The following is a 26,557-nucleotide window of genomic DNA, read 5'->3' on the forward strand; positions in this document are numbered from 1 at the left end:
ACATCTACCTGCTGGTGGATTTACAAAAGTCGCAAAAATTTTAGGAGTTTACTATATTGCGACCCGTGTGGTTCTGTGTTCGGTACATTGTTATCGGACTGTGATGCAATGGTTATCTTGTAGTCTTGACTTTCAAAACTTTCTTCGGAGCAGTTTGTACTTCAGTGGAACTTCATTAGAATTTGTAATGAATTTGAAGCTGCCGTTTGTTATTTATAAACACATTTGAGCTGCCTAATTCGTTCACTTCTGGATGTTTAACAGATCTGGACTATGAATTATACTCAAAACTGTTAACGGCGAGGAATACCGTTAGTATCTTAAAATTTAGGTACTTCATTCTGGCATTGTCATTTCAACTCTTTCAATTGACACATTTTGACGATTTTATCCTTTGAAATGACATAAATAAATAATCAGTCAATAGTAGTGACTCAGCATAGTCCGCTTTCATTGCAATTTTTTAACAGGTATGCAATGAGTGTTTCCCCATGAAAAAAATTTGTAAATCACCCAAGACGCGAAAATCTACGAACTACGAACTACGTACGAACTACTCACCATGATTAAACATAAAAATGAATTTAAGTTGTATCGTAACAAGCTCACTTCAAGCCTGAGAGCTGCTAGGAATTCGTACTTCATAAATGTTTTCCGAAATGTTTTCCGCTCCGCCTTTTTTATTCAGGACTTAATTTTTCGATCCCGGAGAGGAGCAGAAGAGTCTGGGGCCCTGGAACGAGGGCACCACCCCTAAGACAATCGCGCCACCTCCTTTTTTTTCTAATAATAAACGTTTCATCTCCCTCTCTCTATTTTTTCGGAAAAAAAGTGCGCGTTAGAATCGGGTAAATACGGTATTCAAGCTGGTGTACCGCAAGGGAGTATATTAGGTCCACTTTTGTTCTCTATTTATATGAATGATATTGTAAATTGCACTGATAATGCCGCTTTTGTGTCTTACGCCGACGACACTACTATTTTTTTGCTACAGCCACATCGTAAAAAGAATTAGAGGTATAAAGCGATCAAATACTGCTTGACTTAGAGACTTGGGCAGGCGCGAACCATCTCCGCATAAATACGAAAAAAAAAACTAAGGTTGTCGTGTATTCGCCTAAAGGGAAACAAGTAGCTCCAATAAGTGTAAACTTAGGCAGTACGCTGATAGAGATGGTCGATTCTGTAAACATTCTTGGAGTGATTTTTTTTTTCAAAACATTTAACGTGGAACGAGCGCATTCAGTATGTGCAATTAAAAGCGTCATCTGCTGTTGGTATTATTGCTCGAATAAGGCATATTTGTCCCGTAAAAGTGAAGATTCAATTGTATAACTCCTTCGTATTCTCGTTGTTTTCTTAGTGTAGCCTTGTGTGGTGCAAGACGGAAGTGTCTAATTTGTCAAAGGTATACATCTATTGCAAAAAAGAGCTGTTCGCTACATAGCTAACCTTCCCTTCCTTTACCCCGCTAAAAAACTTTTTTTAAAGTATGACAATCTTCCAGTGTACTCTTTGTATAATTATAGGCTGTTCGTAACTACAAACGAATTGTACAGTGTAGTGAAAGCTAAACTGAAAGTGAAAGCGTCAACAAATACGTAACATGGAGAAATGGATGATTCCGACGCCACACGCTTACTATGTTCAACAATCTTTACAGTACACATTGCCTGTTTTGTTACTTAGGCTAGTTAAAAAAATTTGACCCCATATTTAGATGGTTCTGTGAGCACAGGTTGTGAATTTTGTACTTTTTCTGTGTTGTTGTTGTTTTTAAGTGAAAGAACCTCACTTTCTGTGTTATTGCATTAAGTGGTAGTATGCAATATCTTTTTTTTTTTCTAATTGTACGTGTCAACCTAAGCTGTCTCCGCTAAGCTGTCAACAAAAAGGGGGTTGGGACCCCGTCAAGCTGTTCAAACAGCTTTTTGTCTCGCCTCCTCCTGTAAAAAAGGATGTAAAGATGGAATGAATGAATGAATGAATGAATGAATGAATGAATAATACTTGAATAATGAATAATGAATAATCAATCAATCAATCAATCAATCAATCAATCATGTTTATTTACGTGCCCAGGAACAGCCAGAGGCCTGGGTGCTGGCGCACGGATAGTTACATGAAAACAAAATACAAGAAACATATTGAAAGAAATAAACAAGCGACAACACACACAATTTGAAGTAGCGAAAATTACAGAAATAAAGCACAGGCGGAGCCTGGGTACAGGTAAAAAAGAAAAAGAAGATGCCTTTGTGGCTCAGCTTATTGTAATGAATACACAACAAGCAGAGAACAAAGTTTAACAGTAAGACGACAAGAACAATGACAAAGTATAGAGACAAATGATAAGACAACCATGATAAGTAAACAGTTTCAAAAACAGGCAACTATAGTGGTTAAACAGAACCACAGAGAAACCAAATTTCAGCAATAAAAAAAAGAAAAACGAACGACAGAGATATCATAGATGTTTAACATACTGTGTTCAACAAAGCAGTACGGTAAATTGTAAAGGAGCTTTGAAAGATGTCAAGGCGTTCAGAGAAGCGGTTGTAGCAATTTTGTATTCTGCGCACAGGAGAATGATTGGAGTTGCGCGCAGCGGTCAAGAAAGGGCGATGCGACCTGGTGGGCCTCTGTGGAACACTAAACTCTAAACAGTTAAGCAGGTCTGCGCAAGAAAGGTCACCATGAACAATTTTGTGAAGAAATGTAAGGTCTGCACGCATACGTCTGCAGGTCAACGAAGGAATGGAAGGAACTATGGGTAAGTCAGAATCAGGACCCGAACTGTGATTGTGATGACGGTGCTTAAATATGGATAAAAACTTCTTCTGCACACGTTCTATTAATTCACTACTAGATTTGGAGATGCCGTTCCAGGCAACAGAAGCATATTCTAACTGGGGGATACATATTGCATTGTATAGCATTAGAAATGGATCTGGAGAAGAGAATTCCTTTGTAATCCGACACACATTTCCAAGACTTCGGAGTGCTCGCCGGGTGATGAGCCTAATATGAGAAGAAAAAGAGAGGGTACTGTCGAAAAGAACCCCGAGGTCCCTAATCTCCTCAACCCTTTGCAACGGAGCTCCCGCTATACTGTAGGAAAACAGTAGACGATGGGTTTTCCGGCTGTACGTGACAACCTTTGTTTTAGCTGGATTTAAAATTAGACAGTTTTTGCTGCACCAGACCGATAATTCCGACACATCCCTCTGCAAGGCACAGCAGTCCTGAAAACTGCTAATGTGCCTAAATAGTTTGACATCATCAGCATAGAGAAGAAATGAAGATTTTGTTAACACTGTTGACACATCATTGATAAAGATAGAAAACAATAGTGGACCCAGCACAGAACCCTGAGGTACACCACTCGTGGCAGTGTAAACACTAGACCTTTTGAAGTTTACATCTACGTAAAAGGACCGGTCAAGGAGATAGTTGGACAACAAGGCAACAAGACTTGCATTAACACCGGAGATAGTAAGCTTGTTAATTAATAATTTATGGTTCACTACATCAAACGCCTTACTGAGGTCAAAATAAATTACATCCAACTGGCCGTTTTCACAAACTGCAGCCGAAGCCTGAGTCATGAAGCTTGCAAGATTTTTAACCGTCGATCGACCCGAGAAAAAGCCGTGCTGATTTGGTATCAGAACGTTCTTGACGCAGGCAGCAAGAACGTTGTGCAGAGCTGACTCAAAGAGTTTTGAGGAGACACAAAGGAGTGAGATTGGGCGATAGTTGGTAACGGCTGACTTATCACCAGACTTAAATATTGGAAAAATTCGAGCAATCTTCCATGCACGAGGAAATTTACCGAAAAGCAAACAGTTATTATAAATGGAAGTTAAGACAGGCACAAAAATGTGACCGTAAGCCTTCATGAGGGCTGCTGGAATTCCGTCTGCACCACAGGAAAATGATGGTTTCATCCGTTTAAGGCTATCATTGACAAGTTTTTCATCGAACATAAGTGTACTAAAATTAGACATATTATTAAACGATAGGCGTTCGTCGGGACCATCTGGCAGTTGAAAGACAGAATGAAAGTACTGAGCAAAGCTCGTGGCGACATCCTCAACCTGTTCCCCATCGGAATTAATCAGACTAATGTGTTCTTTAGACGCCTTAGAACGGCCGCGTACATACCTCCAGAAGTCAGCCGGTTTCTGAGACGCAGAAGCCTCTAACGACTCTATATAGAGCTGGTGGTCACGCCGGTAGAGGCTTTTACAAAGTGAGCGATACCGACTAAAATCCGCTTTCCACTTGTCAAGCCCAGACCGTTTGGCCTTTTTGTGGGCACTGTCCTTAAGTTTAAGCGAACTTCGAAGTTCTTTAGAGAACCAGTGGGGAAATTTGGAATGAACAGGCTTATAAAAAGGGATGTACTTTTCCATGCCACTCCTGACAATTTCGGTAAAACGTCGAACCTGTTCGTCAACATCATTGACATCAAAAACACTAGACCATTCAGCAGATGAATAAAAGTGATAGAGCCCAACATAATCTCCACGCTTGAAAGCATATCGCGGGACTGCACAATCGTCAACACCACCATAGCAATGCTGGGCAGCGACAGAGATAGAGACAATAAGAGGGGGGTGAAACTTGTCGGGGCGTACAAGAGATATTTCGGAGGCACACACTTGTACGTTTTTCAAGTTCGAGAAGCACACATCTAGGACATTACCACAGAAGTTTTCTATGTGGCAGAACTGCTGCAAGGAGGTGAATGATTGAAAATCTAATAACATGGTGCATTTCTGCGCTGCGTAATGGTTTTTATGCTGAAATGAAAGACTGTTCCAGTGAATACCTGGGGTGTTGAAGTCCCCAAGTATAATTAGCTTATGGTTGGAGTGTGAATTGGAAACATTTTCAATAGATGTGAGCTTGAGATTATATTCAGCAGGTAAGATATCCGGGGTTATATAGAATGCACCGATGAGCAGCTTCTCGCCCCTCTTGAGGCCTACCTCAAGCCAGACTGATTCCTCAGTCTCGAGGTCTGCACGCCGCACGCATTGCACTGAGCGATCGATGGCAATGAGAACACCGCCACCCTTTTGCTTAGGCCCAGTTAACTTTCTGTCACTTCTAAAAATTTCATAGGTCGGAGGAAAATAGTCGGAAGATGAATAATGAATGAATAAATAAATAATGAATAAATAAATAATAAATGAATGAATAAATAAATGAATAAATAAATGAATAAATAAATGAATAAATAAATGAATGAATAAATAATGAATAATGAATGAATGAACATCACTTTGTGATCGCTTGTGGTTGCATGACGGGAAGGCCGGGTCGCCTTTTAGGGTGTTTAATCAACTGCCGGAATTATGTGATTTTCTTTTGCAGCCTCAACTTATTGATGAGACAATGCCCCCGCTACCCCTACCTGCTTTCGTTTTCAGATGGTTTTTTCGCGGTGGGCACATGGCGTGGCATCCCGATGGCCAATTTGATGAAACTAAAGGACGAAAGCGGCAAGTAAGTGAGCGCACACGCGCCACGTTACGCCTTCACGGCCTGCTTGATAACGACGCCATTTTCAGTCGCATGTCGCAACTGTGACAAAGAAAATTCTATATAGTCACATCATCTCACATCTCCGCCAACCAAATTATATACGTCTATCGCTGGCGTTGTACGAGTAATCAATTAACCGTAACTGGGAGGCTGTACTATCGGTCGACTTTTCCTTAAATCGGAAAAATCACCGTTATTGCCTCGGTTATCGCCTTTCCTAACTTGTGGACCATCACAGCTGTTGCCTAATCTTGTTGGCACAATTCTAGAATTCCCTAGACATGCCAAGTTTAGCTGACCCATTTAGGGAAAAAACTCAGGATAGTTGGCTGAAGGTAGTTTGCTGAAGGTCAGCAGTTGCACGCGACAACAGATGGAACATCGACTCAGCAGCTGGGCGGCCGCTTGTTCTGGCCGGGCCTACGCTACCTGAATAAATGAAGGAGGCCACAGCGCATCACCGAGTCCCCGGCTCCCTTTCCTACATGTGGTGACCCGGACGTGATCACCGGCCAGCGGCACACCGACATGGCGACGCACGCCACCTCAAAGGTTGGTTTTTCAAGCTTGAGGCCATCTTTACCCTGAACTACGTCACCATTCATCCCCTCAAGCACTCCATCCTGTGGGACACGCTTCCCCTCGAGCTCCGCTGCGTCCTCGCCCTCCCACCGCCCCAGCCAAACCCTCTGCGACGACCTTCGCACTGCCTTGCTGGCACACTACGGCTTTGGGGAGTGGACGACTGCTTTCGGCCTACAGCACAGGAGGTACCGGCACGATCAGCGCACGCTGCGCCACTGCACATCATACCTCCTGCACCATCGGCGTCGTTTCCTGCCACGAGTGCTGCCGTCGTAGACGACATTTCTAACGTGGCAGCCACACCTAAACCGGCAATCCCCACAGCTGATGACGACACGAACGTCGACATGCAGCAGCGCTCCTTCTCCCCTTCTACTGCCTCATGCGAGGGCTCTGGTGAGCGAGTTTGCGGTGTTACCACCAAATCCTTTCCAACCTCATCGCCCGCTACGCCACCATCGCTCGTCATATGCCCTGCAAAGTTTACAGACTGCCCTGCTCCACTGCAGTCACAGCGTGACTCACGCGAGATGCACATCGTTGCACCCCACGCCAACTCCGATGAGCTCACGTCTCCCGTCCTGCTGCAGTCTTTCAGTGCCTCCGGATCCTCTAGGACGCGAAAATGCCAGACATGGCAACTACATCCCGTCCCTCCGGCTACCAGCGCAATGCCCAGAAATCTATGTACAAGGGCACGTCGACATCACACCCAAAACGACAGCGCTGGCCCCAACACCGCGAGACTACGCTATCGCTCGCGCCATGGATGAGCGGCCCCCCAGCTGCTGAGTCGACGGTCCAACTGTTGTCGCGTGCCACTGCTGACGCTGGCCAGGCCCCGTGATGATGATTGCGAGCTGATGGTGACAATGGCGATGCTGTCGCTACATACTATTACAATTATCCAATGAAATTATCCGGCCTCCCAGCAAGGGGGACAATGCAGTCGTGCTGGCACTTTACCTTAAAAAGGCTTCGACATGGTCACTCACCAGGCAATAATGTCCGGCCTCTCAGCCATTTCCCCCGCGTTGAGGGTGTATAACTATGCTTTCCTCAGTGCCCGCACAGCCATCATACGCCTGGGCCCACACACAAGCGGCCCATACCATCTGGCCACAGGAGGTACTCCGCAAGATGCCGTCTTCTTTCCTGTGCTTTTTAATCTCGCCCTCCTGCCTGTTGTTCAATCTCTCAAACAGTTCCCCTATCTTCGCTTTGGCACATACGCGGATGAAATCACACTCTGGTTTCCAGGAGGTAATGATGGACTCTCCAAGGTAAAAGCACTCTCCAAGGAGGCGCCGATGCAGACAGCTGTCAAGCAGCCTTGGCCGGACTCCCGTGCTTCCCTTCCAAATCTGAGTTGTTAATCCTTCCTCCCAGTACACGTAGTCCTGCAAATACCCAAATTGAAATATAGGTGCAAGGCCAAACCGTCCCTAGAGTCTCCCGCCTCAAAATCCTTGGCCTAATCCTCCCCCAGAATCGATCCAATGCTTTCTTCATACAACACTGGGCTCTCATGTTGACAATATTGCACTCCTCCCACGGGAAACAAACCGACACCGTGGACTCGATGAACGGGACCGCCTGTACCTAGTGCACACTTTTTTAAATGCAGAGCATTACTTTAACTCACGATGTCATCCGTTCTTGGCGTCCGTAGTTGTCCGCATCGCTCGCCTCGACATGCCCGGCTCAGACGTTTCGCTATCGGCGCGATCAACATTCGATAGCGCGCCCAGGCACGTTTCAAGGACACTATCTCCCCTCTCTCGGACTCAACGTGCGCCGAGGCTGCCAATTTTACTGCTGACGAGCGCTCTCTCGTCAGCAGTTGCCACAAGTGCAACAACATTAACGTAACGCAAACTACTTAACGTCGTGCGCCCCCGGAAATGCTCTGCATTTGATCGTTCCGCTCGCGAGGGGGATGTTTCACTGCGTCGCCATGCGAACAGTTTGCCACGCTTTAGTTTCAGTTCCGTATCTCCCCGCACGGCCGTGGAAAGAAGTCGGCCGGCCGCGACTCTCGCCACCGCGGCGCTGCGATTGCGAGTTGCGCTAGGAAAGCGAGCGTCGTCTGCTAGCGGGGAGCGGAACGCGTTCCGCTCGGCATCTCCGGTCTTCGCCACTTCTGGCTGCGCACTGCAAAAGAAATAACGTTTTCATCAGCCGCCTCCTCTATGCACTGCCACATATACAAGCTTCTAAACTCGATCTGAACAAGATCGATGGCATCATCCGCAAGGTCTACCGCACCGCTCTGCAGATTCCCCCTAACGCATCCACGGATCGTCTGCTCCAGCTCGGAGTGTTTAACACCGCCACAGAGTTAGTTAAGCACATTTATCACCACACCGCGTAGAGATAACGGGAACGGGTAAGTTTATTCTCGCTGCTCAAGGCATTACGCTGTCCGAGCAAGCTAAAAGTGCCATGCCTATTTCCCTAGAAATACGGGAAAACATATTCACAAAACCCCTCCTCCGACACATGCACTGTGTTTCTAACTCAGCTCGCCGCCAAGCCCGCACACGCGCCTTGGACCGGGAACTGGCAAAAGTGCCGGTAGCGTTGTACTGTGATCTAAAGCCCTCCGTGTCCTCTAAAGTAACCCGCCTCAAATGATGGTAGAGTTGGCGTGAGCCTTAACCCACATTGGCCTGCCGGGAAACGATCTTGCCTATGCATGAGATCGCCCGTGATCTCACACTCCGGGCTGGTGTGAGCATCGTCCGCCGACATGGCGCGCGCTCCTCCGGAGATCGTCTAATCACGTTCAATGACATTGTGGAGCACTATTGACCCTTTCGTCGTACCTTGCCCCCCGCCCATTCCCCCCTCACTTCTCACCTAATCCGCTACTGGCGACCCTTTCAAACAGACTCCTTGCCATGCAGTGCTCGTCTGCACCACATCCAGTCCTCTTCGTTCCCGTCTTCCGACTGTCCCCGATGCAGCCAACGTGCCACTCTGGAACACTTCATGTGGGCTTGCTCTTACGACTACTTCCTTCAAATCTCCAGAAGCGAGATATGGAGAGAGGCGTTGGGTAGCTTTAGCCAGGAGATTCAGGAGGCCCTGGTATAAGTCGCGGCTGGCCTTCGCCCAGCCCTCAAACAAACACCCTGAGTAACCGTGGCTCAAATAAAAGTTTTTTTTTTCTCTCTTCCAGTGAACCTTTAAGCATTGCCTCCGATGTTCTTACTAGGTTAGCTATTTCATTACCTTGCATGCCATCGTAGCCACGTCTACCCACATTTTACAGTTACCTACTTAGGAGTTAATTTAAAGAGGGAGGTACAACGTAAAGGGGGAAACAAAAAACAATGTTATACGAACGCCCGCTATGAAGTGAGTGCCTTGCACAAAATTAGCAGGGGTATTTTAAAATCGCTGGTCACCATGGGAGCAGCAGCGTGAGCTTAATGCGTGCCGTTCGGCAGAACAAGTCTTTTCTGCCCTCCAACCCCTCGTATACTCAAATCTCAGATGCTGCGAGCATTGGCGAGGCTGATTGATAGATCCTGCATAGGGGAAACTGTGGGAATGCAGTTTAGAAGTGTGGGTAATATTTTGCCCTCTTCTGTATATTCGCCGAATAAATATTAGCGCGAATATTCGCCCGATAAATATTTCCGAATATTTATTCGCAAGTGGGCTCTGCGGTGAGGTAGATTCGCCAAGGCTAACGGTACACTGCGTTTTTCTATCGCCGATGACATGATGGCAGTTGTCGCCGCCATTTGCGCAGCTCTTCTGGCCACTGGTTCAGCTCCGGCGGTGCGAACTTCGCGCGGTGGGGTTCGATCGCAGTCGGCGGCACCACTGGACATTCACTCGTTTCGCATGAGAACGCAAAATTCTCACTATAACTGTTGGCGCGTGCAGGAACACCAAGCTCGGACACTATTCCCAGAAGGATATCGTACTAACTCTGCCAGACGGTCACCATTGGAACGAGTTCCAGTGGTTCGTGGTGTACGACTTCTCCGGCAACGGGAAAATCTTGGGAGACGTGGAGATAGACTTTCACACAACCGAGAAGCTGCCCGTGCACAACCTCAAGTCCAACGTCAAGAAGACCACTGGTCAGTTTCCCTGCTTTCTCGGCGCGAAATCTTGGGGCAGAAAGGAGACAGGCAGCGGATTTAGGGTCACGACTTAACGGCCCCGGATTGACGTCTTTGTGGCAGCGCTTGTGGGGAGAGGGTGATGATAGTGAAGGCGTGTACCGCTGCGCGGGACACAACAGGCATAAATGAATTGTACTTCAGAAGCAGCAAAGAGGCAACGAAGACAAAATCCCCAGCAGACAGCACAAAAAATACAGATGTCGCCTATGGTGACAGGCGCATGCCCATGAGGGGAGCGGAATGTATGCGCAAAAAGGCACACCGTAAAATTCGGAGCCGTACATTCGCAGCGGTAGGGTTCATGCCCCTATATGAAGGATGGCGTGTCCGTTGTGCTGGTGCGAGATTGAAACGCGGATGTTAAAGCGCCAAAGCGACGTGTCCGGAGTCCTTAGTGGTAGAGCGGATTGGGTTTGTGTGTTAGGCTATGTTCAGATTACTGACACAAAACCCGTGTCGTTGTCTATGCACGTAAAAATGCCATATCGCGCAGTTCGGTTGGCTGAGATGTGAAAAGAAGCCATTCTTTAAAGTTATTACGACAGTTGCTTCAACAGTCTGAACCCGGCCCACACAAATAAAACCATAGTTGATAGTCCGCACCTGTGTCGTACGTATTCTTCGTCCTCTTTTGTGCGTGTTTCTGGGCAGTTTTTCACTATGAACCAGTACCAACCTGCTCAGTTAGTCGTTCTTCTAGTCCAAAAGTGTGCAAACTTCAGATAATTACCCGGAGATAGACTCCCATCTTTTGCACCTATTGGAAGTTAGGCGAGGATTAACCAAGGGATGGAAAGGAAAAAAAAAACTCAACAGAAAGCTGAAAAAAAAAACGAACAGGAAACATTAGTGTACCAATCCAAACATACGCTTCTCAACTCACAAGAAACAATTGGTACAGTATATGCAACCACCTAAATGGCAATCTTCACCAGAAAAAAAATTAGTGCCCTTCCACTCTGTGAAGAAGGATGACCTGCAAATGTGGACAGAGTCCACGGAGTGTACGAAACAAAGCACATTTGTCGTAATTTCCAATGGAGCTTATTTCCTAGCCAATGCACTGAATGAACCTCTCAGGGGTCCAAGCTTTGTTCTTGCAGATAAACATGGAACTGCCTGTGTCCCTCCCGCGTCGTAAGCCTCTTACTGTTTGTGTGGGCCGGGTTCAGACTGTTGCCGCAAGTGTCGTAATAACTTTAAATAATTACTTCTATTCACATCTCAGCCAACCGAACTGCGCGATGTGGCATTTTTTTACGTGCATAGACCACGACATGAGTTTTGTGTCAGTAATCTGAACATAGCCTAACACACAAACCCAATCCGCTCTACCACTAAGGATTCCCCAGTCTAAAATCACAGTAGGAACACCGCAAAAACCTAACAAGAATTCCTGTCGTATGACAGAAAACTTTGTTGTGACAACAGAAGTCCTGTTGTTATGACAAACCCATCTGTTGTTACGACATCTTTCTGTCATAACAACGCCAATTTTCTCAACGACAAGCATTCCTGTAGTTACAACAGAACTGCCATTTACGCTGCTCTTCACAATGGGCGATAACAATCACAACATGTGCAACTACTAATGGAACATCAAGATCACGACAAGACACGAATTCGGCACGACGGAGCATCAAAATCAGGACAAGAATACGATTCACGACAGAACACCAGAATCCCGACACGACAAGACAACGACAAGACGACAGTACGACACGCGAAAATACCACAAAACTACAGACATTTTTTTCTGTTGTGTTTTTGGACTGGGGATCCGGACACGTCCCTTTGGCGCTTTATCATCCGCGTTTAAATTTCGCACCAGCACAACGGACACGCCATCCTACATATAGGGGCATGAAACCTATATGCTCGCCTCCCCTCCTCCCTCACACTATTCTCCATTACAAACCTGCGCATGCATAAACCGGCAACCAGTCATTTGCGCGTGCTTAGAAGTGACAGACGCCGTCGAAAATATCCCCGGAAAGCCCTCTGAAGAAGTGATATTGGCTCACGCCGGAGTTCCAAGCGGGAAATTTGCGGTTTATTCGGGATAGATTCGCCGCTACTCCACGAGCTGAACTTGAGGTGGTAACGGCGTGACCAGCAGCTTTCCGTTGTTTTTGCACACAACCGCGCTTGTGTTCCGGCCAGCGCTTCGATTCTTGCTCTTCTTCATCCAAATGAGCGGCATGCATCCGTCCCATAACAATTTAGAACCTGGAATCCCTTGAGCTCTATTCTCGCGAACAAACATGTGGCTGTCCGTTTCCCTTCCCCCTCGTGTGCATCTTACAAGTGTGTAAGATGTCTGTGTAACACATCAACCAACGCCCGAACCACTCCATTGAGGAAGACAGCCGACTAACAGCAGTGAGCCATGTCATTTCGACATTTAAACCTCCCACCAGCACAACCGGCATTTCATCGGTAGCGGCATGATGCTTAGCTGAGCGTGCACGCCCCCGTTTTCTACCAGCAAACCATGCACGCATAAACCGGCAACCGGTGATGGAGCATACTTAGGCGTGAAAGACACTGGCGAAAATGTCGCTCGGAAGGCCTTCCAAGCTGACAAAGAAATGTTGGCTCAATCTGCCGTTCCAACTGTAGAAGTTTCTCTTTTACCGGGAGGGATACGCAGCTACTTGGCAAAGGGAATTTGAGTGGAAACGGCGACGGCGGGTTTCGGTCGTTTTAGGGGGCTGCCCTTTGGCACCCATTACCTGGGCTTCGCGGAGGCGTGCGTCTGTTTGTCAGCGTAACCGAGTGAGCCAACGCAGCAGCGACGAAAGAAAGAAAACAGAAAGTAGCGTTTGCCGAAGGGTGAAGTGGAGTACGACACGTACGGCTACGGCGCCATCTCTCTCACTGCCTTTCCCTCACACATGTTTCTTGTGTCGTCATCAAGGAACGCCCTCAACCCGACACTTACCCTAGACGCTGTTCCATTGTCCGTTAATCCAAACCAATTGATGTTTACGCGTGAGTTTAAAACACTATATGCAACAACATGCTCGCTGCTCCTTTGAGCGAGGCTAATCCGAGCCACGTAACATTTGCGCGGGAGGTTCAAACACAATTTGCAGCATGCTGGCCGGCGGCGGCGGCGCACTGCGAGGTATAGCAGCAGAGTAGCGCCCGCCGCCGTACGTTCGCTGATCACGCGAACACTTCCTGAGACGCAGCAGAAATGCGCCGTGACCGAGAAGACTGCAGCGGGTACTGCGCACAAATTTCATATTACGGAGTGTAGTTATCGTCAGTGCATTTTTTTAGGGGCATCCGAGCTTCTCTTTATTTTTCGCAATCATCTGATAACCGCATACAACCGTTAGCTGTCGACTGCGCAACTTGCCGAAGGGGCATCGGTGGAGGCGAGCGGAAAAATAGTTGTGGAAGATGTCATCGGTGGTGAGGAGTAGCCCCGGAGCGGCGCCGAGTAAATCGATGACACCGGAATGAAAACTGGGGGGGGTTAGACATGTACTGCTTTGCAGTAAAAAACGTTGTGGTATTCAGTAACGGAACACTAACAAGTTACTTGTCCCAGTATAATCTAGGCACTTAGTAACTGGAGTTAGTAAATGCAGCTCTAGTCAGGTTACTAACTGAAGCAGGCAGTAAGCACCACTACCTTCACTAGTAAAGTTCTAGCGATAACACAGTTCTGATCTACATGCGTTTACTAACTGGTCATTCATAACCTAGACAAGCACGACCTTAATCTGGTGTATACTGCTTTCTACCTCAGTTAATTTCCTAGCCATGTAGTACCGTACCGCGGGGTATAAAGGTTCGTGAGGAGTTAGAAAATACGGCCGCTAATACCCTTTTGTGACGTCTTTTATTCAGAGTCCAGGAGTTTTTGCTTTTCGCCTTCGACCGAAAAGTGGCCCCCGCCACCGGTAATCGAACCCACGTTCTTGTGCCCAGCTGCACAACGCGTTAATTACTGAGCCAACCCGGCGGGTAATGTGCGTGTGCGTGTGCGCGCGTGTGTATGTACGTGCATGCGTGAGTGCGTGTGTGCGTACGTGCGCGCGTGTGTGTGTGCGTGTTTGCGTTTGCATGTGTGTTCGGGCGTGCGTTCGTGCGTGCGTGTGTGTGCGTGTGTGTGCTTGTGTGTGTGTGTGTGTGTGTGTGTGTGTGTGTGTGTGTGTGTGTGTGTGTGTGTGTGTGTGTGTGTGTGTGTGTGTGTGTGTGTGTTCGCGTGCGCGTATATGTGTGTGTGTGTGTGTGTGTGTGTGTTCGCGTGCGCGTATATGTGTGTGTGTGTGTGTTCGCGTGCGCGTAAATGTGTGTGTGCGTGTGTGTTCGCATGCGCGTGTGTAGCTTGTAAACTTAGAGTACCTTGTAATGCGCAGAATTAGCGTTGTATCTTTGAAGAAAAATTGTGCCTAACTTCGCCCTTGTAAGGAGAAAGTGCAACCAAAATGAAATTTGAACAGAATTGTGCATTTGCTTCTGCATCACAGCAGTGTCAATCATCGTGTAGAACGATCCGTGGTTTGTTTTGGCTGTCTTTTTGTCTGTCTTCTCCGTGTATGTCCATGGTACGTCGAGCTCCTTTTCGCCACCTATATACCAACTCTCGAAAATTAGACAACCACCGAGCAACTTTTCAGTGGCCATTATTTGAATGTTTCGTCCGCGAAACAGTAAAGCATACTTGTCTTGCGACGTGAAGACTATCTTATAGTGCAGCTTTGACGGCCAAGCCGTGCTTACTGTGCCTTATACTACGCGGCCTACTTCCAGTGCCTGGCGGTGCAAAGTAGTAGTAGTAGCCTGCGAGAGGTCAGCCTCCACTGGCCTCTTACGTATACATCGCTTCGAGTGGCTTGAGGGGCGCTAGTAATGGCGGGTGGAGCCTCGGATTTTTTTTACGTACGGCGTCGTCGGTCCGTATGGAACATTTGAAGTGAAATACTGGGCTGCACGCTATTCGTTTTACAGCTACTTATCGTGCTTGAAATCAATTTCTACACATGAACTGTGGCTACTTGTATATGCCGTCTTCATCATAACACGCCCAACTTTTAAAGACGACGGCCTTTCTTGGGCTACTTAAACACGAAAATTTTGTACGGTCCGTCTTACTGCCTGTCTGACCCTGGCTACATTGGCGAAGGCGTCCAAGTACCGACCTCCGTCGCCTTCGTCTTGTCTTGGCAGCGGTGTGGGCGAGCGGCTTGCAGGGGAGTTGCCTCCGTTTCGGCGATGCAGAGACAAGAGCCAATCTTAACTTGTTTAATGCGTGGCGAGTAGAGAACAGCGATGACAAAGGTAGCAGCACATTGGCGTGCTTACAACGTGGCAATCCCAACGAGCAGAGAAACGTTCTCCGCGAGAGTCCAGGACGCGCACTTCTCGTCACTCGCGGAAGGCGTCCATTCATAACCGCAATCCCCAACGGTAGACAGGCTTTCAGCGTGTGGCGCGCGGTACCAAAAGTAGATACACACAAAGACCCTCCACAGGTCCCGTGATAGAAGCCGGTGTACGCCGTGACGTAGAGAGGGCGGGAAAGGAGGAGTCCAGCGGCCAGCCTCCGGCTTGTTGAAACATCTTTGATTAGCTGGCTTCACCACACACATGGAAATTCCCCGCAATGCAGAAAACTTAGCCGGCGTATTTCGCGCGCACGGGGTAACTCCGAAGCACCTCGTGTTGAATCGTGACACCCCCGATTAAATATTTCCTGCCAAAGTTTAAAAGAATACTTGAACGAAGGTTTATATACGCAGAACTTTTCCAAGCTGCCAAATATAGTAGACTACTGATACTTGTCAACACTGTGCAGCAAAAAAGAAAAACATTTGGAATATTTGAGGGAAAACATCAATGCATAACTGGTACTCGCAAGGTTCTTTAAAGTAGAAATAGACGGCTGTTTGATTTTTGCGATAAGAAATAAAGATGTTTCGAAAACATTTTACCACGAAATACAAAAAAGGGCTAGCGCTGTAGCGTGGACCTTGTGGCGACATTCCAATTCCAACGGTAATGAAACATTCCAATAGAAGTCGCACGAGTGGTGGAACGCGGGAAAAAGAATTGGCTTGAGGACACCTCCCCCGTGTTTATCGCGGGAAGAGCGAGACGAGTGAGGAGACGCACTTACGTGGGAGGGCCGGCAGAAGACATCGTTCTTCGACGACGCTTGCAGTGAAGCGAGCTGATACGCGGCCATTTTTCTAGCGTAAGCTACACTGGCCGAGTTTGAGCAGTTTCGCGTGGACCTTGAAGGGCCGTGCTTGCCAAGCGCGAGGAGCATTTGATTGGATTAGATTGGATTTGGATTAGATCGGATTAAATTAAACTGTATTGGATTGGAAATCCAATCCAATTGGAGTACGGGTGTGTGGAGAATTCCCCGTCTGCGCATTCCAGAGCAGTGACGTCATACCCGCGGCAGACGCAGTGACGCCGGCGCGTGCCAAGCTGTGCGCCTCCGTTGCGCAGTAGCCATGTCTGACGGTGCGCTGTAGCCGCTTGAGAGCCGTTTCGCATGCGCGAGGAGCAGTGACTGGACTGGACTGGACCGGACTGGATTGGATTGGACTGTTCTGGACTGGACTGGATTGAATTCGATTCGATTGGATTGCAAATCGTCTTAGCAGCAGTAAGCATGATAATCAGCTAATACTAGACAACGAGGAAACCTAAGAATAACCGGCTGAACCTTGTACTCACGCTACGTATATCCTGGCATAGCCGAGCTAAGCCACTGCTAATTTTTTTTTCTCGGGACGCATGCGACGTGGGAGACAGCGCGCTATGGAGTTTCCACTTTACATAAACGAAATTACGCTCATGGTTATAAGCCTCTCGTCGCATTGTTCGTGCGCTGTTCCGCCCGTGTCCAAGATTTTGAAATATTGTTTTAGGTTGCATACGACCTCAGTCAAATCTACAGCGCCGAACAGGAATAAGGATAGATTCGTGCAGGGTGGCAGCAAGAAAGCGTGGGGAAGCGGATAGTGGTGGAGTAGGGTTAGCGTTGATCGCTCACATCATCATGGCGGCGATGCACTACCGTGTCACGACTCTTGACTGATAGCAACCGGGGTAGTCTGGTGTGAGGGCAGTGACGCTACTGTTTCAATGGCAGGGACGTCTTTCGTCCTAAAGCCACGACTTGCCAGGGATGAAGCAGTTGTTCGCAGATTGTTCTTGTTTCCGACGTCCATGAAACTCTGAATCTTTACCACCCAAAAACAGAACTGGCGCTCCTCATCCTTGCGATCATCGTCATGAGCTTCACTTCTGGGTGCAGGGGACCACGGTAAACTTGCCGACAACAAGGACTTCAACAAGGACGACAAGAAGGAAGACAAGAAGGAAGACAAAAAGGAAGACCAGAAGGACGGCAAGAAGGACGGAGCCCATGGAGTCACCCCCTCCTGGCTGGCACTCCTGGCGACCATTGCGTGTCTGGCAGCTTCTACCTATTCGTGGCGGTGTTCAGGTAGGCGGCCGGCTCGTGTGCAGCCTCCTTTCTCTCAAACGTGCATCTCTTGATTGCGATAGACTAAAAGGAGGGTAAAAGGTCGTTTTTACTGTGCTTAAGCGAACAAGACGTAGACCAGTTTTTATTGTAACCAAATGTGAGGAGTGACCAAAGTTATTGTAACCAAATGTGCATCAGCATACGATTGACGAACGACTGCCTTCACGTAGCTCCAAGATGTAGAGCTGAGTATGGTTGCGGACGGGTAGGCTTTCAGAAAATGAATGAAAGCGTGAGCATAAGGGTTTCGCAGTCAGAAACGCAGTGGCTGAATTCTTGTAGTACTTTGAAGATAACTAACATTTAAATGCAACTTCAGTAGCCAATAACAATGTATATTTTAAAATAGAAGCTGTTTCAAAAATATTTTGGGTGTTCAACATGCCCAAGCAACACACGGGCAATGCGCCGCGCCGTAGTGGAAGGCTTGAGGTTAATTTTGAGAATCCGGGGATCCTTAACGTGCACCGAAGTCTGGACTCACGGGCGTTTTCGCTTTTGGCCTCCATATCAAAAGTAGCCACCGCGGCCGGGATCGAACCCACGTCCTTGGCCTCAGTAGCAGAAACCCTTTTTTCGTAACCATGTGGAGCCGATAAAGAAAGTCTGCTACTAATCATTTTAATAATGTTCACGTCGGTTACTGGTGTAATGACTGCAGATCGCTTATATGAGTAGAAAAAGGTGTATCTGCACTTGCCCCTGCAATAACAAAAAATTGGCTCCAATCCATGCTGTGAAGGTGGTTCGAAAGCAAAGCTGTGAACGACCCCCACAACAATTCCACATACGACATCACTTGAAATCACACACGTGACTCTAAAAGGAGTGACTCCAGAGATTTTGCCAGCCGTTAGCTCTGATTAGCGGGGGCACCGTCCCTAACGCTGCAGCGTCGACCACGACCGGGATCGAGCGGCGGACGCATCCGCCGTCCTTGCGTCGGAAGAACGAAAACGGAGAGGAGCGTGTTTCGAAGAGTGAGACAGCGGAACCTAGCCATCCTGATGTGCTAGTTCGGGGCTACACCACCGCGCGACACAAGCTCAGACACTGAAACAATTCGGCATGTGAGCTTAGTGATTCCCATTTATACAGATTTAAACTAAATAGTCGCGTAGGTTCGAACTTCAGAATAGTCTCTGAACTTTTATAATCGCTATTTGTATGAGCCAGTTTCTCCATTCGTATTTTGTAATACCTGTTAAAATCCAACCGAATTGGTACTCAGCAATTTAGAAAACGTAGTCTCATTCGTGACAACAGTGCGCAAAAGTTGGCCTTTCTCTAGCGGCCGGAAGTCTGTAAGTGGTCTCTTGTCTTCCCGCCCTGCAAACCAACCCTTAACGTATCTTTGCAGTACGACCACTTAATTCCATCGGCTCCGGGATACAACAAGTTAATCAAGCCGGGCGAAGTAAGCGCACGACGAACGCGAAGCTGCGCCAAAACAGGCCCAACATCGTCGCTAAGGCAGACGACAAAGCCGGCGGAAGGGTCCCGCCCGGCGCGCCCTTCGGGGTGAGCGCGGGGAACGCTTGCTAATGGCGCCCTATCGCAGCGCCATCTACACTGCGCTCCGTGAGTGAAAAGCGCCATCCGCCTCCCCAGCCGCGTTGGGAGTTTCTTGTCCCGCACGCCACGGAAAAGCCGTTGTCTGGTAGAGATAGAGATAGAAAGAAGACTGGGAAGCTGCGAAGCTGGCAGCCCCATGTGTGATTATGCTTGGAGAGTCGGCCAAGTTAGCTGCGTGGTGTCGTCGTTAGCCCAGCAAAGAGCAATGAAGGTTCCGTCATTGAAGAATGTACAATGTACGCTTGCCCACCGGCTTTGCGGGGAAGCTCCGGAGGGCGCAGAGGGAGCAGCGTTTACTCAAAAATTTTGAATTTCGTTCGGTGGCCACCGTTCGGCTTGTGTGGTCTGGCACGTGTGTCGCTAATTTTAAGTTGACTAACGTTATCGCTTCTCGCGGTCTTCTGGATTCTTTTCATTTTGGCAATAATTCTTTTCGCACCGTCAAAACTACACCACTCGTTGCAACAAGCGATAGAGCTAACCACCCCGCGACGCGCTTCCAAAGCCGTGTTTGTACCACTTGTATAGCGCCTCCGATAGGTGGCGGGACGAGTGCCGCATGAGAGCGGCGAGCCAAAGCTGCAGTGGTACCAGCAGCGTGTGTGATGAAGTCATTGCTTGTGCGAGGTTTCCCTGCGCACGTTCGTATTGCTTTTAAAATTGCATTTGTTTGCGACCTCGCGGAGCGGCGACACGGAGTGTAGGCGGGCCAGTTGCTACATATTTCTGAGATTAACAGCGCGAAAGAACGGGACTACAGAGGCGTAGACTAACCCAGCGCTGACTAACAACTGAAGTTTTATTATCGTTGGACCGCAATAAATAGGAAAAAGGAGGGTGACACATGACGCTAGACTTAACAAAACATTTTTTTACAATCAAAAACAAAATGCCACGCAATCTAAACACAGCAATCTGCACAGCTAAAGCAGACCAGCACAAACAGTCCACCACATATCGGAGGCTCCTCCGCACGTGGATTCTGCTAGCTATCTAAAAAACTGATTTCTTTGTCCGTAAGGGCGATGGAGGGTGTGCTGACACAATCTTGCTCCCGCTTCTGAATTTCCCATGGCTCTCGTATCTCTCGCCTCATTCTGTCAGGGTAACGAGCCAGCACGTGGCACTGCTGAAATTCTCGCAGGCAGGTGTGCGCACTTTGCCACATGCGCGGCAAGCGTGCTCCCCGAGGAGTTGCGTACATCGCACGCGCGCTCTCGTAGACGATCGTTGAGGCAGCGGCCCGTCTGCCCCACGTACGAGCGTCCACACGACAATGGTATTTCGTACACCACCCCTTGCTCACAGTGGACAGCCGGCTTAGTGTGCCTCTTTTTACACTTGCTTTCCGCTGGGCCTTCGCAGTTCACCTTTCGACACATGCTGCTTAATTTGTTAGGTGCCGAAAACACAACGTTTACACCCGCTCGCCCTACTAATTTATTCAGCCGGTGGCTTACGCCATGGATGTAGAGAATGACCGCTACGTTTTTCTTCTCTGATGGAGGCTCCCGTTCGTGTTGTGGCTTTCTCAGGTCTTTTAGCAGCTTGTGGCCGACGCTGCGGAGAAGTGAGTCAGGAAAGCCAGCCCTACGTAGATGGCATGTTTGAGCGTCAAGGCTGCCCTGCACGTGATGATGGCAAGACCTGAACAATGAGTTCTTCCAAGCTGACGTAGCCACTCCTCTCTTGACAAGCTTGGAATTTGCGGAGGTGAAAGGCATGAAGCCTTTATGGGAGCGCGGGGAATAGCTCCAACAGAGGTGTTCAGCGCTCAAGTACAATCTTAGATCTAAGAACTGGAGTTTGTTGTTTGCGGGTATTTCCTTAGTTAGCACGAAGTCGCTTAAGGTTTCGGCGAAGGTCTCCAAAAGGTCATCGACGTCTTGCGCTTGCCCGTTTTCAGACACCTTGTAGAAAATGAGAAAATCGTCGACGAAGCGGAAAACCTTGAACGCTGCGCTGTCTTTCAGAGCTGCGTCGAGGCTTCTGTCATGCCGCGCAAGCACAAGGTCGCTCAGGATGGGCGCAATGCATGAACCAATGCAAACCCCCTTTTTCTGGAGGTAGAGGCCATCTTCAAACTTGATGAACGTGGAACGAAGTTAAAAGGATAGCAGCTCAATAAAGCCTCCCACGCTGATTCCGCGTTCCTTCTGGAAGCGGATTGCGCCTAGGCTGTCAATACCTTCTTCAACCGCCTGGCAAATGGAGGCGTGCGGCAGCGAATAGTAAAGATCTTGAACATCTACTGAAAAGGCGCTCACCCCTTGTGGTCGCTCCATTTCCAGGAAAGTGGACACTTCCTGCGCCTTTCTGACTCGAAAGGGGTCGTCATTCGGTAGCATAGCAAGCGACCGCTGCAAAAACAGTCCTCGGAGACGATCACCCTGAACGGGCATTCGGGCTTCTGTGTTTTTGCCGAGAAAAACACCGACAAACTACCGCACTCGCTCTTTTTGACAGACGCAGTCATCTTCCCCAACTTCATGTCTTCGCACCGCTTCAACGCCTCCTTCCTTACTTTCTTCGAATCGACGTCGGGAACCCTGCGGAAATTGTCAGCAAGACCACGTAAGATTTGTCACGTGATTTTCGCGTAAGACCACGACGGCATGACAACGAAACCGCCCTCCTTGTCAGACATCAGAAGCTTCAAGTCTGCTTCACGAAGTGAGCACACCACTTCTTTTGTGCGAACGGTGGGCTTGGTCTTGGGCATGCTCCTCACGACATCGACTCCTTCGCTCACGCATCTGTCAACCTCTTCAGAGTTTTCTCTTGTGGCTGCGGTCCTAACCACGGATAGTAGCTCTATTTTATCCGGTTGAAGGTTGACAGAGAATTTTGGCCCCAAGTTTAAGGCCTTCTGAGCCTGTGCAGGGTCACTAGGAGTGTCCAGGACGTGAAAAGCCTGGTGAGCCGGAGCTGCGCGAGGTTTTCTGGGGATTTCAGCAAAGATCCTTCGCCAGAGAACGTCAGTCGCCAATGACACGGAGCGCAGGGCTTGTTGAAGACGTTTGCTGCCTCCTCCGGGAGGTGCTACTCGGAAGATGCCAACTTGAGGCAATCCTTGGTGTATTCCGCTTGGTTCATGACCTCACGACGAAGTACCCGGCACATCTTGGACCCATTGTTGTGTGACGGAGGAAGTGGTCGTTTCTCGTGCACGTTTCTCGTTTCTCGTGCACGCAACGGGAAAGCCCAAAGGGACGAGCTTAGCGTTCAAAGATATTGCAAGGCGGCTGTGCAGGGACAAGTCCGTGTTCAGCGGCACCTGTAGCCGTGAGGAACTCCGTCTTTTGGTACGAAGTGGGTCGCCTTCCCGGCCGGAACCACCCGGGTAACGGGACTTCCTGGCTTGGGACTGACGTCGAGACGAGGTGACAAGGGTTTAATTCGCGATGGGGTAGAACTATGATAACCATAGCTTTCGCAGTGCTTCGAGGAGCGAAGGAAATAAGTGTTGATCGGATGTGTTGCAGCGTCCCGTTTACGATGGTTTTTGATGGCTCTTAGCTTCGGCAATTTCTTACCGAAGATAAGAGCCATCAATTCAATATTTCGGTCATTCCTGACAGCTTTCAAGGTCATTCATGGTGTTCCAAGTGACCTTCAGCCTCCGGTGCGCAGGCCACGCCTTTCTTTTTTATCTCTTACCTCTCTCCGACCCTTGCTCCTGCGGTACGACGTAACCAAGCGAGATCGAAAAGGCTGTTTGCCTGCGCTTGACCGCTCAGCGCTGTCTGGGCCGTCTATGCGTGCCCTTCAGGACAAATGAATTTGAGTCCAATCAACCAGTCCATATGGATATAGACGGTTTGCAACGAAATGTTAAGCAAAGACAAACTTTCAAGAAACACTGTGTGCATACACTTAGCTTTCGCTTGTTGAAACTAGGTTTAGAAGTGTTAAACCCGACTTATAATTTGTTTATTTATTAATTTATTTATTTAGTTATTTATATATTTATTTATTTAATTATTTTCACATACTGCCAATCACATTTGGGATTTTCGCAATAGGATGATACAGTCGTTTGAAGTACACGAAATACAACGTGGTTTTCGCTCATATAGAGTAAAACAAGGGAATAAACATGTGAGTCAGATTTTCTACATGTAGCGAAGGTTAGAACATCAAATTTCAAATATAAAATCGCAGACATCCAGCGTCACCAAGTTCATGGAAACAAAGCAGAAAACATAGGCAATTTCAATGCAGCCTGAAAACACAGACAGAAATTGGAGATTGCATTTTACAGCAGGAGTTTGAAAAACAAACCAAACCAAACAATTTTAGCGGAACGCTGTTATCACAAGACTACTCAGTAATAGTGAACATCAGATGTGAGCTCGAGAGAGAGGAGGAAAACCATGTATACGCACTTGATTAAACACTTAATGACAGCCTTAACACTTAATGACAACACTTAATTAAACACTGAATGACAGCCCGTATCTGATCAGCACGTCACTATGGCGCATGACAAAAAATACTGTTACTACGATGCAGATTCCTTTCAGGGACTAAATCTTTCCCACGACAAAAAACAGTTATCATTACTTCATCTAAATTCGCAAAGCTTACGAAATAAAAAAGAAGCGGTTGACTTATTGCTCGACACCTTAAAACACAATTTTGATTTCTTAGCTTTTACCGAGACGTGGTTCACGAGCTGTGAAGATGCTGTACCTTTTACAGGCTACAATTGCGTCACAGTCTGTAGAGAAAATAAACGAGGCGGTGGCGTGGCAATGTATATCCACGACAGGCTGAAATTTGATGTTATAAAAGAATATACGGTTGTAACTTCTGATTTTGAATCGGTCATGGTGAGGTCGGCAAATTTGTTTCTAGTAATAATCTATAGGCCTCCTTCCGGAAATGTGTCATCCTTCTTACACTTTGTTCGGGAATTATTGGAATTTTGTGAACGACAAAATGCACGCGTGACCGTAACGGGTGATTTCAACATAGACATGTTGTCTACCTGTGCTAACAAACAAAACCTTCTTGACACAATGCTGAGTTTTGGCTATGAGAACGAAATTCATGTGCCTACTCGGGTGACAGAATTGTCCGAAACCCTCCTTGACTTGTGCTTCACAAACTGTAAAAGTGAAATACGTGCTGGAGTTGTTATACCTGGTGTTAGTGACCATTTTCCAATTTTTGCATTCATAAAGTCACATAAAACAGAACGGAATAAAATCAACCCCACTTATTACCGAAAGATTACAGCTGAAAAAATTCAAACTTTTCAGGCATTAGTTACTGCGACAGATTGGAGTGAAATACTACAAATCACAGAACCTGTACATGCGTACGAAGCATTCTTGTCGACAATAACACAGCTGTATGACCGGGCTTTTCCGCTTGTACTGTTCAAAATGAACAAAAAAGCTAGAAAGCCGTGGATAGATGCGTCACTTCTAAAGCGAATGAGAGAAAGGGATAACCTATTTAGCACATTCATTAAAACAAAGCAAATCGACTACTTGCGGCGGTTTAAGCAGTTTAGAAATAAATTAGGCTATGATATTAAGCGGGCACGCACACAATACTATGAACATAAGTTCGCAGCTATTCTGAATGACCAGAAAGCAGTTTGGAATACCATAAACGATCTTTTACTTTCATCAAATAAAAAGACCGTCACCGAGCTTATGATAGAGGGCAAATCTTGCTCTGGTACACTACTCGCTGATATGTTCAACAACCATTTTTTAAAGTCCGGTGCTTGCGAGATCTCCACTAGTACCGACACAGGCTGTGAACCATATATTACCAAAAGTATTACTAAATCGATTTTTTTGACTCCCGCTGATGATTCCGAAATACATTCTTTCATTATGAATTTACCTAACAACTCTGCGGCAGGTGTTGACGGTATAAAAGCAGAGCCATTAAAATCAGTTTCGCAGTATATTAGTGGGCCGCTCACACACATATGTAATTTGATTTTAAGCACCGGAATATTTCCTGATAAGCTAAAGATAGCAAGGGTATCAGTCATTCACAAAGGGGGTATTGAAAATGACTTGAATAATTACAGACCTGTATCTGTCTTGCCCATATTTTCAAAAATAATAGAACGAGTCCTATACCATCGAATCTCACATTTCTGTAGCCAAGAAAATATAATAACAAAACAGCAATACGGCTTTCAAAAGAAAAAAAGTACAGAGCAGGCTTTGCTATCTATCAAGGACAAAATAATAGATAATTTTGAGCAGAGATCTTACACGCTTGGAATATTCCTTGATTTCAAAAAGGCTTTCGATTCGATCAAACATGAAATTCTCCTGATGAAACTAAATCAATACGGTATAAGAGGTGTTTCCCTGAAGTTAATGAGCAGTTACCTGACAAATCGTTTTCAATATTGTGACACTCAGCACGCAATATCAAGAATGGATAAAATTAAGTACGGTGTCCCTCAGGGATCTATATTAGGCCCACTCCTGTTCCTCTTATATATAAACGATATTGTTGATATACCGCAAACACCAGATATGATTTTATACGCCGATGATGCAAACGTTTTTTTCTCTGGAAAAGATATGGACAGCTTAGAAGAACCAGCAAACAGATGGCTTAAGCACTTATCAATATGGTTAACGGCAAATAAGCTTGAACTAAACACCAAAAAAACAAAATATGTTATTTTTCGGCCGAAAAATAAAAGTATACCCCATGACATTCAAGTAAAATTTCGAGGAGGTTTGATTGAACGGGTCACATGCCAAAAGTTTCTTGGTATTACCTTTCATGAAACACTTGACTGGACATACCACATAAACAAAGTTCGAACCGATCTTTCGCGCTCAATTGGTCTAATTGGAAAAATTAGATGTTTTTTGCCAGGTTGGGTAAGGAGACAACTGTATTACTCTTTAGTATACTCGCGTATTCATTACTGTCTATTAATATGGGGAACGACCACTAAAACAAACAAAGAAAGCATTTATAAACTACAGAAGAGAATAGTGCGGATAATTGAAGGCGTTCAACCTAGAACGCATTCTATTCCATTCTTTCACAAGCACAACATATTAACGTTTGAGAATATCTTAAAGAAAAAAATAGCGATGATCATATATGATAAACTGAAATCTGACGGGGTCGCATTTCACAATGCATATTGTCAAAGACAGCATACATACAG

The 26,557-nt window shown here is 47.0% G+C and overlaps 1 protein-coding gene across 1 annotated transcript in view; it reads left to right on the plus strand.

Moving 5' to 3' along the window:
* The window catches only part of LOC144148613 (protein Skeletor, isoforms B/C-like), a 42,545-nt gene that overhangs the window by 14,741 nt on the left and 1,247 nt on the right, over positions 1-26,557 (plus strand). The window contains exons 6-8 of the mRNA XM_077680123.1: positions 5,442-5,517; positions 10,042-10,241; positions 17,578-17,769. Coding sequence (XP_077536249.1) covers positions 5,442-5,517; positions 10,042-10,241; positions 17,578-17,769 — 468 coding nt within the window. The remainder of the gene's footprint in view (positions 1-5,441; positions 5,518-10,041; positions 10,242-17,577; positions 17,770-26,557) is intronic.

Source organism: Haemaphysalis longicornis, unplaced genomic scaffold, assembly GCF_048455015.1.
Source record: "Haemaphysalis longicornis isolate Haplotype H1 unplaced genomic scaffold, Haemaphysalis longicornis Haplotype H1 scaffold_8, whole genome shotgun sequence".
Classification (NCBI taxonomy): domain Eukaryota; kingdom Metazoa; phylum Arthropoda; class Arachnida; order Ixodida; family Ixodidae; genus Haemaphysalis; species Haemaphysalis longicornis.